Source organism: Schistocerca gregaria, chromosome 11, assembly GCF_023897955.1.
Source record: "Schistocerca gregaria isolate iqSchGreg1 chromosome 11, iqSchGreg1.2, whole genome shotgun sequence".
In the NCBI taxonomy this organism is placed as follows: Eukaryota; Metazoa; Arthropoda; class Insecta; order Orthoptera; family Acrididae; genus Schistocerca; species Schistocerca gregaria.
This window is the reverse complement of record NC_064930.1, coordinates 53,657,895-53,674,443: the sequence shown is the minus strand read 5'-3', so window position 1 is coordinate 53,674,443 and position 16,549 is coordinate 53,657,895. Positions and strand designations below refer to the sequence as shown.

The 16,549-nt window shown below is 46.7% G+C and overlaps 1 protein-coding gene across 2 annotated transcripts in view; it reads right to left on the bottom strand.

Moving 5' to 3' along the window:
- The window catches only part of LOC126295276 (zinc finger CCCH domain-containing protein 10-like), a 122,926-nt gene that overhangs the window by 74,896 nt on the left and 31,481 nt on the right, over positions 1-16,549 (bottom strand). For both annotated transcript variants that reach the window (XM_049987706.1, XM_049987705.1), the window contains exon 3: positions 13,495-13,756. In XM_049987706.1, coding sequence (XP_049843663.1) covers positions 13,495-13,756 — 262 coding nt within the window. The remainder of the gene's footprint in view (positions 1-13,494; positions 13,757-16,549) is intronic.

Below are 16,549 nucleotides of genomic sequence, written 5' to 3'. Positions count from 1 at the left end.
TTGTTTCAGTAGTAGGCGTACAAGAAAGTATCCCAGATATTGTGCCATTCCTCAGTGGCAGTACACATCCCCATCAGCTGGAAGGATGCTTCAGTTTTGCATGTCTGTCTCCTGTCTCGGAACGAGGCTACATAAAATCTCATTAGATTTAATTTTAAAAACATAGTCTGTGGTACAATGCTTCTTGTAAGCAGTCAGTTCTAAAACCAAGCTAGGTCTAAGTAGGAGCCAGGGGGATACCCTATTCCACCCCTTTCTTTGATCCTCAATGCCTCCCATCTGTAATAACTTAAGGCTCTCCCTTGCAGGATCCCAAATGGCCGTGTTGCTTGTGGCCAATGATCAAACAGCTGTTCCAGTGGCAACTGAACAACGTATCTGGATGCCGGTGATGCAGGAATGGACAATAACCTATATAATTGGCGTATGATGAGAAGGAGATGTCGATTAGACAGTGGAGGCTCTCCAGCCTCTGCACACAAGCTAACAATGGAGCTCGTGCCATAGGCCCCTGTTGACAGCCTAATACCCTCGAGAAGAACGGCATCCAGCATTTTAAGATATGATAGCCTTGTTGACCCATAAATCTGGCATCTGTATTCAAGCCAGGGTAGCACAAAAGCCTTTTAAAGTTGGAGCAGATGTGCCATGTCGGCTCCCCCAGACCTACGACTGACACATTTAAGGATGTTTAAGGCTTTGAGGCATCTCAGTTTCACTTCTTTAAGGTGTGACAACCGTGTTAACTTCTCATCAAAAGTAAGACCCATATACCTCAACTTTTCCTTAAAAGTGAGAGCAGTGTCCCCCAGTTTTAAAACAGGTAAATTAAACAGACAGCGGGAACAATTAAAATCAACAGAAACTGTTGTCTCCAAACAGAATTTAAAACCTGTGGTGTGAGACCATTCCTCCAACCGCCTGATCTTCAGTTAGAATTGCCTAGCATACGAGCAGATGCACTCCGTGCAGGTGAAGTGTACTCTGCAGCTGACAATCACAAAAGGATACCATTAGTTCTCGGGACATGAGGACTAGCTCCCAAGACGGTGGCTGTGAGCTTCCTCAGAACACTATTCCTCACACTGACATTCAGTTTGAGGTTATGGCGATGTTTCTTGGAGGCTCGTTTGAGAATGTGCCACTGATCCATCAAGTCTTTGCTACAGTGTGAGAAATGGGCCCAGAATCCACATTTGAACACAGAAGACGAACCACCTTTGGTAAAATACCGGACATTTGACAATGTCTGCATGTCCTGCTGCCATCAAAAAGTTGCTTTTCGACTATCTCAAACTGTTGAGATCCGCACAACTCAAATAAGAGAGTAGACTAGTGCACAGATTTGTCACCATAAGTGTTGTCAGCTTTATTTAAAGCTGCAGCCCGTGGCATTTCAGTGTTTCTTGCACTTTCTACTGAAATATTCATCTCGTCATATTTCTCAACTGATTACTTTTTAATCATCGAGAGGTCACTTTCACACAATAACGAAGAAATTTCACCTTTTACTTGGAATAAGGGCAATCTTTTATCCAGCAATGTCAGATTTCATGACATTTTCACACAGCAAATGCTACCAAAAATGACGCTCTTTGGAGTGATCTTTAATTTGAAGTAGCAACCAAACTGCATATTTTGGTAGTACACAAGCAAAATGCGAAAATCACCAAATATGGCACTTTAGCTTCACAAACATGCAAACTGACATTACACATGTTTGGTTTGCTTCTGTCGGCAAATCACAGCACAGTACCTGTGATGTAATGCAAGTGTTTCTGGCAGTAAAATAAAACACTGAGAACATTTATATTTTAACTGTACTGTGAATGGATTTTTTCTTGACGACATGACCTGTCACACAAGTTGGGGATCTGTTTAGCTCAAATGGGCAAAACAAAAGTGCCCTATCTGGTGTTTCTCCTGCTTATACTTGTGTATTATGAAGATATCTAGAGTAATTGATGAACTACATTATATATAAAACCTGTCATTTCCTGTACAGCTGGTTGTGTAAAACTGTTGAAAAAATTCACATACGTGACTAAAACTGTTATAGGAATCTGGTTTGTTTAGCATCACATACAAAGCCTTAGTTGTTTACACGAGTATTAAATATTATTTTAAGATTATATGCATTTCTCGGAATTGACAAAAATAGTCAAAATCCAATTCCAGCATTTAATAACTATTGGTTATCAATACTTGTGAAGTGCCACCCTCAGATTCACAACCAGTTTACGTGGGTACAGGGAAAATGCTAAATTGAGTGACAAGTCATTAAAAATTGAAAAGAGCATGATGCCTTCAATGACTATGGTAGCAGAATATTGTCAAACAACATTTCACAAAATCCAAAGAAGTTCTGGTCGTATGAAAAGGTCGTTAATGGCACCAAAGTTAAGTGTCCAGTTCCAACTGAACGAGACAGGAACTGAAACTGAGGGTAGCAAAGCAAAAGCTGAAATGCTTCACTCCTTTTTCAAATACTCCTTCACAAACCAAAACCCATGAGAATTGCTGCAGTTTAATCCTCATACCACTGAAAAGTTGGATGAAATAATTATTAGTGTCAGTGGTGTTGAGAAACAGCTGAAATCGTTAAAACCGAACAAACTTCCAGGCCTCGATGGAACAACTGTCAGATTCCACACTGAATTTGCGGCTGAGTTAGCCCCTCTTCTAACTATAATCCATCGTAGATCTCTCGAACAAAGAACTGTGCACAGCTCCTGGAGAAAGGCACAGATTGCACTCGTCTTCAAGAATAGTAGAAGAAGTAATCCACAAAACTTCCATCCAATATCCTTGACATCATTTTCTTGTAGACTCTTATATTCTGTGCTCAAACATAACGAGCTATCACAAACAGAATGACCTCCTTAATGCCAACCAGTACGGATTTTGAAAGCGCCGATCATGTGAAACCCAATTCGCACTTTTCTCACATGACATACTGAAAGTTTTGAATCAAAGCAACCAGGTAGATGCAGTGTTTCTCAATTTCCAAAAAGCCGACTCAGTACCACACCTACACTTATTGTCAAAAATACAATCATACCTAAAACTTGTGCAAAAAAAAAAAAATGTAGCATCCTACGGATATGGTATAAATGAGTCACTGTCGGAATCGGCCAACTCATGCAAATACCTGGGTGTAGCACTTTGTAGGGACATGAAATGGAATGATAATACAGGCTCAGTCACAGGTCAAGTTGGTGGTAGACTTTGGTTTATTGGTAGAATACAGGGGAAGTGCACTCAAGTCTGTGAAAGAGATTGCTTACAAATCATTTATGTGGCCAGTTCTAGAATACTACTCTAGTGTGTAGGACATGTACCAAAGAGGACTAACAAGGAATATTGAACATATACAGAGAAGGGCAGCATGAATTGTCATAGGTTCATTTAATCTATGGGAGAGTGTAAGAGGTAATGAAGGAATTGAATAGGCAGACTCCTGAAGACAGACTTAAACTATTCTGAGAAAGTCTATTAACAAAGTTTCAAGAACCGACTCTAAATGATTACTCTCCGGATGTACTACAACTTCCTATGTATCACTCAGATAGGGATTGTGAGGATAAGGTTAGAATAATTACTGCACGCAAACTGGCATTTAAATAATTGTTCTTCCCACGCTCCATATGTGAATGGAACAAGAAGAAACCCTAATACTTGGTACAATGGGACATACCCTCTGAATGTACATCACGGTGGTTTGCAGAGTAAAGATGTAGTTGTAGATGTAAATACAGATATAGACATGACTCGCCTCCTGTATATGATGAGTAGTAATCTATCCTATTTCATAATATTGTTGTTATTTCATCCTGGATTTGCACTGCTTAACAATACCTGTAAGTAGATAACTAAACAAATAAACATTAGTATCTACAAATTCTTCGACTGCAGTAAAACAATAAAAATATGATTGCTGGACACCAGAGGTGTGACACAACACACCCACACAGACACCTCTTTCAACACTAATATAAGCTCCAACAGCATCTGACAATGGGAATAAATTCCTTTAAATGCGGCATGCTATGCACGAGAAATGTAACTATGAGGATCTGCCAGAAAATAAAGACTGTTTAGTTATATAAAATGAAAAACAATATTTATTGGGAAAAACTATGTTGTTACATACACGAAGCTTTCCTTCATCAGTCTACCTAACTACCTCCTACATTCAACCCTCCGTTGCAGTGGCCATGTATACGTGTCCTGCGATGCCGTTCCTCGGGGTCTGTGGATGTGTACACACATTCCACTTGAGTCAAATGCTATGGACACCTGAATGCATCCTGAGCCAATGACCTCTCACTGCAGTGGCCGAGTTACTTCCGCATCCCGGTGGATAAAAAAGTTTCAAGTATTTAACATACATTTATCACACAACACAAGGGCCTCATTGCATGTTATCATTTGCAAAGAAAAACTCGTTTCGATGTCTCGAGGCATTTATCAGACACGATGACTGTCACAACTACACGATGCGCAAGGGCGTGAATGGACGTGTCCCACCTGTCTGTCCATCGTACATAACTCAACAATGACACGAGATATTGTTCTGCTTTCAATTTTAAATAAAAAGGAGGAGTAGATTAGTGTTTAACGTCCCTTTGCCAATGAGGTCATTACAGTCAGAACACAGGCTCGGATTAGGGAAGGTCAGGGAAGGAAATCAACTGTGCCCTTTCAAAGGAACCATCCCGACATTTGCCTGCAACAATTTAGGGAACTCATGAAAAACCCAAATCAGAATGGCTGGGCACAGGTTTGAGCAGTCATCCTCCTGAATGTGAGTTAGTGTGCTAACAACGCTCGGTAATTTTAAATAAAACTCCAGTACCTTAATCTACATTTCTGACCCTGCAATGTATGAACTAAAATCAACCATACACAAATTTTATGCAACATGTTTATACCTCTGCAAAATCTTTAAAATTTCATGCAATGTTTTACTTATGCAGTACAACAAGTACAGTATATAATGAAAAGAAATTCAGTCTTTTATCAAGTGAAGGTATAAAACTGTAAGATGCGCAAAAATCAATCTTTTTCACTCAATAGCTTTCTTTAAAACATATGTAGGTATTTCAAAGCAGCTGGTAAGTCCACATGGGCAGAACTGAGCACCTCGCACCCGACCATCCGTCAGACATAAAATCAAATAACTCGAGACTGATACAAGATATTGTTCTGCTCTCAATTTTAAATAAAATTTTGGTATCTTATCCGCACTTAAATTAATGCAATTTACGAGCTAAAAATCAACTGTATGCAAAGTTTACGTAACGTGTTCCAAGGATTTCCTGTCGGCTGGAACACTGCATCTCAGCGCACGCCCCAGCAATACAGCCGTAACAAAAGCCGCCTCAGGACACAGTGCAAAGAACACGTCTGTAGCAGTGATAGATTTAAACATTTGTCACATCTGGCCACAAGCTTCAAAATTCCAAAGTTACATTATTCTGCCATCAGTTCTTTAAGTCAGGTGGTCACTGCATTCAAACAAAAGTCCTCTCGTACATTTACGGCGTGCAGCTCACTCCACTTTCTCCTCTTAGGGTCAATCGTCTTCCGTAATAAGTTTGCTCGTAACGCTGTGATTGGAGGTGGCAAGAAGTAGCCCTTTTGCAATCAGTGTCTGGTCAAAATGAACTGACCGATTGGAAATCCTGCCAACTGTGGGGTAAGGAGTCTTATTCGACTGCCGAATATTTGGAAGATGAAATCGGCAGAAATTTTCAGTCAACTGAAAGCAGTGTATGGGGACAACATAATGAATGAAAAAAAAAGTGAGAAATTGGGGTATAATTTTCAACAGTGGACGAACAAATGCGCACAACAAAACTCCGGCTAGATGCCTTATGACAAAAGACTGAAAATTACAGTTAACAACAGAATCTCGCAGGACAGGCCGTAACTCTGGACAAATTGCACACTGTTTTGCCATAAATTTCTCCTTTTTTGCACGGTGAATTTGTGTCGTGATATCTCGGGTACGACAAACTACGTGCACGACGGATTACGCAGCAACCGAGTAACCGACACAAAGCTCGGCAAATGGGATCGGTTTTGCATACTCGATCTGACACTGTGACGCTTTCTCGAACGGACTGTGTCTGGGGATGAGACCTGGGTGTCCCACATTATCCCGGACAGCAGATGCCGTTCACTTGAGTGCTGTCACCCAAAAAAAATTAAAAAATTCAAAGCAGCACATTCACCATGAAATGCTGTGGCAACCGTCTTTTGGGAAAAGGATTCCTCTGATAGGTGTTGTACCAAACGACACTATGATCAATGCAAATTGTTACTGTAAGACTCTAAGTTGAAGACTGCAGTGAACATCTGGCTTAATGACTGGTAGCAGAAGAGTATAATGCAGGAATTCTGAAGCTGGCGACCGGATGTAACTAATGTTTAAATGTAGGAGTGATTATTTAGAGAAGTAAAGGAACCTTTAAGTACGTAATAGAATTTCTTTTCTTTCTTTCTTTTTATTATCAATGTTGTTTTTCTTTCTGGATGACCTCCACAATGCTGTGTTTCATTATTTAAGCCATCATTGACACAATCACAAGCTTTTGAAAAATATAATTTATGACAGAAGCAATTAACTTTATTATCCAAAACCTGATGCAAAAATGAATAATGGGTGAAACCAATTGCAAATAAGTGAGTTTTCATATAACTGTTACCGGTATTGTACATCGGGGAAACTTGACATACCAGTGTGCTTCCCAGATAAGCTCTGGCACCGTCTCAATTGTTGGGTAGGTAAAAGATGTCTGTAAAGTGTGCCAACACAGAGCAAAGCAATCTGTACAATTCAGTTCTGTAATGTTGTCTAGTGTGGGGTCATCTAGCCCCACACACGAAAGAGCTGAGCAATATGCTACTCAGCACTTACATATTACAGATCTGAAAACTGTGTTCTCAAGATTTTTTAACTATCGAATTGTGTAGGAAGAGAAAAGTAATGCCAAGAAACACCACAAATCAGAGGCAGCACATTCACCGGCAAGAAGATACTGCTGCTATTAGAGAGAAACAATTAACAACGGTTGAAAGTTTACACAGTGCTTGAAGAATAAAAGAAGACTAAGATCAATTTGGAAAAAAGAGTTAATGAACATTCCATTCAAAACTCTGGAAAATCATTTTGCAAGTGTGGACCACTTCATTCTTGAACAAAGACATACGATGACTCTGTTTGATTACTATTTGTCAGATTGAAGATTAGGGCGCACGCTACACGTCAATCGAAATAATGAAGTGATTGACAGTCGAGCACGGGTGCTTCCACATGCAGTATCGAGTTCGCTTAGCAGAGTTGTAATAGTCCTACTACTTTTCAGAGTACTTGCGCAACTACTTTGGAATAGTCTGTCACATAAAATAATGCCACACAGAAAAACAATCCAAACAACAAAAATGACTAACAACTGTCATCTTACGAGTGGCAAACTTCATCTACAACTGAGTGTGACAATTTGCACTTAATGGTGAAGAGAGATAATCACATCAGCGAACGGGAAAGAAGGCTCGACTGACTTTCTTCTCTGACTTTCTGCTGCTACAGTTGCTGTCTTGAAAACAACTAGCTGTCAACCACTTTCTTATGCTGATCCGGGTACACTAACAACAAGGAAAACACCCTTTGAGACCACCATTAATACACTAGTTGATCAGAAGTATCTAGACAACACTGCAATGCAGAATAGACTGCTAGACATCACAAGAGGTGGCCTCACCAGTATATAAGAAAGCCAGCAGTGTCGTGCTGTCGGTAGAGAAGCAGTAACACGGGAATGGGTCAGTCACAACAGCTCAGTGACTTTGAACACGGAATAAATATTGGAGTCACCAGAGTAACAAATCCGACAGGGACATTGCACCCTCCTAAAAGTGGAAATGTGAAGGAACAGCCACAGCTACAAAGAGACTGGGCAGATCTCGTGTACCAACAGGCAGGAACTGTTGAGCACTGCAGAGAGCGACAGTAAAATATCGCACGAAACCAGTGGAAGGTATCTCTTGTGAGTTCCGAACTAATGGCAAATAGTGCTACAGCCTGTGGTTGTCTGACAGAAGTGTTCGAGCTCGGCCAATACTGGGAGAACGTTACCTGTCATCGTGTGTAGTGACAACCAGGAAAGTACGGAGGAGACAGTATCACATTTCGGGGAGGTTTTTCGCTGTTCGGTTATCATCCCCTTATGTGCTTTAGAAAATACTAAAAGTGGAAGGATATGAATACATTTCACAGCATTGTATACTGTGTCAGTAAAGGAAAAGTTTAGAGACAACTGATTGTTCTGTCATACAGCACCATGTGTAAGGCAACAGTTTGCGGACAATAGCGTTTTCAAAATAGACCGACCTGCGAACTGAACCCGGCGCAATAATTTTGGACACGTCAGAATGTTGACTTCACTCGAGACCCTGGCATCCGACACCACTACATTATCCAGTTTCAGATCTTGAGGAAGAATGGGCTGCCATTCCTCCACACACATTCAAACACCTCACTGAAAGTGTCTGTAGCACAGTTTCACCATCACAAAGGTGAAAAGATGGACACACTTTATATTGAAGTCTACTACCTGTTGTCCATCTACTTTCGATTAGATAGTGTTCAGATGGTACACAAGAAGAATATTACAGCCCTTAAGTAGTGATTTGAACTGCACACTAATTTTTCTATTCGTGTTGTCGGCAGTAATTCTTGAATTTTTAAATGGAATTATCTGAATAGTGGATATCTATCTAGAATGTGTGGTGTTTGTTCTGTTCACAAGAATGAAACTATTCAGGCACTTACTATATCATCTTCAACTGGTTTATAGTGCACTGGGTTGTTAAATCAGCTTCCCTCAAAAATGAAGATTTCTGAAACCATGAGATTCAAAATGTACAATACGGAGTAAATAATCGTCATTTCCTACTAGAACATTATTTTTTCACATTTTTTATTGCCAGTCACAGTTTTTTATTTAATTTGTCGCATACGTGACATGTTTTGGGAAACAATTCCCTTCCTCAGTAAGACATTACCTGTGTATGTGTGGGCTGCATCTTTGTTGTGAGTAATGTGATGCAAACATAAAAAACATTCACGTATCCTAATGTAAACTGTTCCTATAGGTGCTTTCAAATGCGAAATAATTCTACTCACTTTCTGAGGTCGAATCACATGGAAAAATTTTTAGATTTAAGTGTCAAATGTAATAATACAAAACATTTTTTGGCACTTACTTGTATGCATGTATTTCAGTTCATAAATAAAATCCATCAAATGAATCCCTGAAAACATGTAATTAAGAGGTGATAAAAAACGTATTTGAGTCCTGATGTAGCATATACCTACAGGGTCTAATATTTTGGCAAACAACAAACATTTATTGAATTCTGTATTTTAGGCTTATTTTGTGCCAGAAAAAGGACTGACCATCAATATAAATTTTTTATTTACAAAGTCTAAGATCAGGATTACGAGGGGGTAGGGAAGAAGGGTTCTGAAGCAGGGTAAAGTGGTTGAGGGAGAAAAGAGCGGGGAAGGGGGGGAAGCTGAAGTAGAAAAGTACAGGGAAGGAGGGAGAGAGGGGGGGAGAGAGAGAGGGGCAGAAGGGGGAGAGAAGGGGGGTAGAGTGGGTGGGGAGGGGGATAGTGGGCGAGAGGTCTAGTTTGGGCAAAGGGCGAGATTGGGCGGGGGGCGAGATTGGGCGGGGTGGCGAGATTGGGCGGGGGGCGAGATTGGGCGGGGGGCGAGATTGGGCGGGGGGCGAGATTGGGCGGGGGGCGAGATTGGGCGGGGGGCGAGATTGGGCGGGGGGGGAGTGTGTGCGTGGAGGGGGGGAAGTGGGCGGTGGGGGGGGTGAGAGTGGGCATGGGGGGAATGGGCGGAGGGGTATGAGCGTGGGCAGGGGGGTGAGAGTAGGCATGGGGGGAATGGGTGGGGGGAGAGATGGTGGGGGGCGAGAGCGGGCGGGGGGGCGAGAGCGGGCGGGGGGCGAGAGCGGGCGGGGGGCGAGAGCGGGCGGGGGGCGAGAGCGGGCGGGGGGCGAGAGCGGGCGGGGGGCGAGAGCGGGGGAGAGGGGGCGGCAGTGGGAGGGGGAGAGGTGCGGCAGTGGGAGGGGAAGAGGAGGGGGAGGCAGTGGTAGGGGGGAGAGGGGGCGGCAGTGGTAGGGGGAGAGGGGGCGGCAGTGGTAGGGGGGAGAGGGGGCGGCAGTGGGAGGGGAAGAGGGGGCGGCAGTGGGAGGGGGAGAGGGGGCGTCAGTGGGAGGGGGAGAGGGGGCGTCAGTGGGAGGGGGAGAGGAGGCGGCTTTGGGAGGGGGAGAGGGGGCGGCTTTGGGAGGGGGAGAGGGGGCGGCTTTGGGAGGGGGAGAAGGGGCGGCTTTGGGAGGGGGAGAAGGGGCGGCTTTGGGAGGGGGAAAGACACTAGATCGCGTGTTGGCAGTGGTGGGGGGAGAGGGGGCGGCTTTGGTAGGGGGAGAGGGGACGGCAGTGGTAGGGGGAGAGGGGACGGCAGTGGTAGGGGGAGAGGGGACGGCAGTGGTACGGGGGAGAGGTGGGGCAGTGGGAGTGGGGAGAGGGGGCGGCAGTGGGAGGGGGGGTAGATGTGTGAGCAGTGGGAGGGGGGGTGGTAGAACTGGGGCCTGTGGGGGGGAGGGGTGGGGTCAGTTGGGGGGAGGGATGGGCCAGTGCGGAGGAGAGGTGGGCCAGTGCGGGGGAGAGGGGGGGCCAGTGCGGGGGAGAGGGGGGCCAGTGCGGGGGAGAGGGGGGCCAGTGCGGGGGAGAGGGGGGCCAGTGCGGGGGAGAGGGGGGCCAGTGCGGGGGAGAGGGGGGCCAGTGCGGGGGAGAGGGGGACAGTGCGGGGGAGAGGGGGACAGTGCGGGGGAGAGGGGGGGAGAGGGCGCAGTGCGGGGGCAGTGGGGGGGGGGGGGGAAGAGGGGGGCAGTGCGGGTGCAATGGGTGGGAGAGGGGGCAGTGCGGGTGCAATGGGTGGGAGAGTGGGGCAGTGCGCGGGCAGTGCGGGGCAGTGGGGTGGGGGCAGTGCGGGACAGAGGTGAGGGCAGTGGGGTGTAGAGGTGGAGACAGTTGGGGGGAGAGGTGGGCAGTGGGGGGAGAGAGGGGAGCAGTGGGGGGAGAGGGGGTGGCAGTGGGGGGGAGAGTGGGGGGCAGTGGGGGGAGAGGGGGGCAGTGGGGGGAGAGGGGGGCAGTGGGGGGAGAGGGGGGCAGTGGGGGGGAGAGGGGGGCAGTGGGGGAGAGAGGGGGGCAGTGGGGGGGGGGAGAAGGGGGCAGTGGGGGGAGAGAGGGGGGCAGTGGGGGGGGGGAGAAGGGGGCAGTGGGGGGGGGGGGGGAGAAGGGGGCAGTGGGGGGGGAATGGGGCAGTGGGGGGGAGAAGGGGGCAGTGGGGGGGGGGAGAAGGGGGCAGTGGGGGGGGAGAAGGGGGCAGTGGGGGGAGAAGGGGGCAGTGGGGGGAGAAGGGGGCAGTGGGGGGGAGAAGGGGGCAGTGGGGGGAGAAGGGGGCAGTGGGGGGGGAGAAGGGGGCAGTGGGGGGGGAGAAGGGGGCAGTGGGGGGGAGAAGGGGGCAGTGGGGGGGAGAAGGGGGCAGTGGGGGGGAGAAGGGGGCAGTGGGGGGGAGAAGGGGGCAGTGGGGGGGGAGAAGGGGGCAGTGGGGGGGGGGGGGGGGGAAGGGGGCAGTGGGGGGGGAGAAGGGGGCAGTGGGGGGGGGGGAGAAGGGGGCAGTGGGGGGAAGGGGGGAGAAGGGGGCAGTGGGGGGGGGGAGAAGGGGGCAGTGGGGGGGGAGAAGGGGGCAGTGGGGGGAGAAGGGGCAGTGGGGGGGGGGGAGAAGGGGGCAGTGGGGGGGGGGAGAAGGGGGCAGTGGGGGGGAGAAGGGGGCAGTGGGGGAGAATGGGGCAGTGGGGGGGGGAGAAGGGGCAGTGGGGGGAGAAGGGGGCAGTGGGGGGAGAAGGGGGCAGTGGGGGGAGAAGGGGGCAGTGGGGGGAGAAGGGGGCAGTGGGGGGAGAAGGGGGCAGTGGGGGGAGAAGGGGGCAGTGGGGGGAGAAGGGGCAGTGGGGGGAGAAGGGGGCAGTGGGGGGAGAAGGGGGCAGTGGGGGGAGAAGGGGGCAGTGGGGGGAGAAGGGGGCAGTGGGGGAGAAGGGGGCAGTGGGGGGAGAAGGGGGCAGTGGGGGGAGAAGGGGCAGTGGGGGGAGAAGGGGGCAGTGGGGGGGAGAATGGGGCAGTGGGGGGGGAGAAGGGGCAGTGGGGGGGAGAAGGGGGCAGTGGGGGGAGAAGGGGGCAGTGGGGGGAGAAGGGGGCAGTGGGGGGAGAAGGGGGCAGTGGGGGGAGAAGGGGGCAGTGGGGGGAGAAGGGGGCAGTGGGGGGAGAGGGGCAGTGGGGGGAGAAGACACACGCGAGACAGATGGGGGAGAAGGGGGGCAGTGGCGGGGGAGAAGGGGGCAGTGGGGGGGAGAAGGGGGGCAGTGGGGGGAGAAGGGGGGCAGTGGGGGGAGAAAGGGGGCAGTGGGGGGGAGAAGGGGGCAGTGGGGGGGAGAAGGGGGCAGTGGGGGGAGGGAGAGATAGAGAGAGTGGGAGACTATGTTTGGTCGGTGCTTCTTTCAGGACCATACACATAACAGAGTAAGCAATAGTTGAGAAGGGATCATGACAAGGTTGTAGACTATCCCAAGTGCATGAACCCTGCAATCCCCAGTGCATGAACCATGTAATAAGGAGTCCACTGGGAAATCTGGTAAGAGAATAAGAGAATTAAAGTTCAGTGTGAAGAAACAAACTAGTCATCAATAGAAGTACAACAAAGGTAATCGAATGCAGCCCAATCAGTTCAGGCAATGTTGACACAATTAGATTTTGAAGTGAAATGCTACAAGTAGTAGACGAGTTTTGGTATTTGGGAAATAAAATGCTGACTGTTTGTAACAAGGATGGGATTTCTTGAATAAGAGAAATGTTTTAACACTAAGTGTAGTGTATTAGGATGTCTATTTTTTACTGTGTCTGGAGTGTAGTCTCGTACGGAAGTAAAATGTGTCTGCTACAATTACACTGATAGATAAAATATCAAATGAAGTTGTACAGCCTCAAACAGGTGAAAAAGACATTTTTGGCTCATCTTAAAAAATAAAAAAATAAAAAAGGGATTGATCAATGGGACACTTCTTGAGACACCAAGAAAAATGTCAATTTTGTAGTGGAGTAAGTGTGGAAGGGGTAAAAATTAGAGGGAGCCCAAAGGCTTCAATAGAGCAAGTGAATTCAAATACATGCCAGTTAAGGTTGGTCGGTCGGTCCCCCCCCCCCCCCCCCTCTCTCCCTCCCCACCTCCCCCCCCCCCCCTCTCTCTCTCTCTCTCTCTCAGGGTTGTGTTTTTGGTATAACAACACATACCTTTTCTATTGGTCTAAGTACAAAGTTCTCCCAAACTCAAGTCAAGGAAACACCGGCTGTACTCACCGGCAGGCCTGCGGTCCGCGGCGACACTCCCCTTTGAGATAATCACGGCACACGGGGGCCTCCCCGGGACGTGACAGCGTAGGTAAGCCGCCCGTCTTGCCCTGCATGATAGCTGCCTCCAACACGTGCGGTGGAAGCATGCCCGTCATTCGGTACGTCGCCTCGTCCTCTCGCGAACAGTGCACGAAACGACAACCTGCTCGCCGGCAGGTCGAATTCTGGTAGTCTCGGCAGAAGACGAACTGACGGGAGCCGTTGTCGGCTGAAAATTGAGGCAGCATTAACAAAAACAGTTTCGGTGACATTGAATTCTAAGTCAAATCTGAAAGTATTTGATTAGCTTCGAATGTCTTACAGAAAATTATGGGAGAAAGCAATTACTTTAGGAGTGTAGGTAACAACTCACCAAATAGGCTAGCAGAAGTGTCGAGTCGTCGACAGTCGCACAAGAAGGAATGAAAAACCTGATAGCTTCACACAAACGAGGGACACAAATATACGGAATGCCGAGACTGAAGTTTGACACGTAGAATGGGCTGAGGGGACTGTGCTGAATGGAGTAGGTGAGGGGAGGGAAGAGCAGGTAGCACGAGGAGGGACTGGAGAAGGATGGCTGTCTGCCCCATCCCTACACCTCAGCTACTGGTAAAATCCCTTGCCGCATTTATTATATCCACGTGCAAGACCAGATGCACCACCTGTCAGATTACCCAACACAACACATCCTACTCCAATTCCAAATCTACATCCATATCTACATTCTGGAAATCACTGTGAAATGCGTGGCAGAGGTTATGTCCAATTGTATCAGTTATTTGGGTTTCTTATCATTCCATTCACATTTGGAATATGGGGAGAGTGATTGTTTCAGTGCTTCTGTGCACTCTATAATTATTCTAATCTTGTCCTCAGGATTCCCGGGTGAGCGATAAGCAGGGGGTTGTCGATGTCCCTAGAGTCATCATTTAAAGCTGGTTCTTGACTCTTTTGTTAATAGGCTTTATCTGGGTAGTTGATGTCTATCTTCGATAGTCTACCAGTTCAGTTTCCTCAGCACCTCTGTAACACTCTACCATCACGGATCAAACAAAACTGTGACCATTCACGCTGCCCTTCTCCGTACATGCTTAGAATCCCTCGTTAGTCCTATTTGGTACTGGTCCATCACACTTGAGCAGCATTCTAGTATGGGTCCCACAAATAATTTGTAAGCAACATCCTTTGTAGACTTATTGTAGTTCCCTAGTATTCTGCCACTAAACCAAAGTCTACCACCTGGTCTACCCGCAACTGAGCTTATGCAATTGTTCCATTTCATATCCCTACAAAATATTACTCCCAGGTACTTGTACGAGTTGGCTGATTCCAACAGTGACTCGCTGATATTACAGACATAGCGAATGTTACATTTCTGAAGTTTCCAATCACTACACCACGCTAAAATCTTATCGATATCTGATTGAATATTTATGCGGGTTCTCTCAGATAGTACTTTAGTATAAATAAAGGCATCATCTGCAAAAAGCCTTATTTTTACTATTAATACTGTCTGTGAGGTCATTAATACACAACATGAGCAGCAAGTGTCCAAACACACTTCCCTGGAGCACATCCGAAGTTAATTCTACATCTGACACGACACCCCATCCGAGGTAACACGCTGTGTCCTCCATACCAAACAGTCTTCAATCCAGTCGCAGATTTCACTCAGTACCCCATATGACTGCACTTTTGGCAATAAACGTAGGTGCAGTACTGAGTCAAATGCCTTTCAGAAATCAAAAAACACTGCACCTTCCTGGTTGCCTCAATTCAAAGCTTTCAGTATGTCATACGAGAAAAGCAAGTTGGGTTTCACACGATCGGTGTTTTCAGACTCGATGCCGGTTGGCACTGAGGTGCTCGTTCTGTTCAAGATACCTCATTATGTTCAAGTTCCCTGAAAGGCTTATCCTATCCCATCAGAAGCAGAGCAACCTATGAAAGCAGTTGTGTCATATATCAGTTCTATTTCATTAAGTAATTAGCACTATTGCCAGGGGATCTCGTAACTGATTCAGTATTTCTAGAATTCCAAAAGGCTTCTGATGTTGTTCCTCACAAGCCACTTCTAATCAAATTGTGTTCCTACCAGTATTGTGTCAGTTGTGTGACTTATTTAGTGATGTCCTGGCAGAAAGACCACAGTGTGCAGTAATTGACAGACAGTCATGGAGTAGAATGGAAGTGATATCCGCTGCTCTCCAACTATGTGTTACACGCCCTCTGTTGCTCCTAATTTATATAAACAACTTAGGAGACAACCTGAGCAGGCCTCTTAAGATTGTTTGCAGACAATGCTGTCATTTATTACTCAGTAAAGACACGATACAATCAAAATTAAATGAGGAATGATTTAGCCAAAATATCTGTATGGTGTGAAAAGTGGCAACTAACTGTAAATAATGAAAAGTGTGAAGTCATCCACACAAGTGCTAAGAGGAATCCATCACATTTCAATTACACAATAAATCAGACAAATCTAAAAGTTACCAATTCGACTACATACCTGAGAATTACAATTACAAACATAAATTGCAATGATCACAAAGATAATGTTGCAGGGAAGGTAAAACAAAGAACACTTAGAAAATTCAATAGATCTATTAAAGAGACTGTCTATGCTATAATTGTCCGTCCTCTGCAAGAATATTGCTGTGTAGTATGGGACCCATACCAGATAAGATTAACAGCGGAAACAGAAAATGAGAAAGAACAACAGTTCATTTTATATCGCTGCAAAATAGGTGAGTGAGTGTCTTGGATATGATACGCACGTCGGCATGGCAATCATTAAAACAAAACAAAGACATTTTCAATGCAGCGAGGTCTTTTCAGGAAATTTCAATCATCAATGTTCCCCTCCGAACGGAGAAATATTTTGTTGACACACACTTATATACGGAGAAATGATCATTGTAATAAAAGAAGACAATTCGGAGCTCGCGTTGCAAGCGTTACGATTTTGTTTTACCTGTGGAATAGTAGAGAGAAGGTGTGGACGTGAACCAGCTAA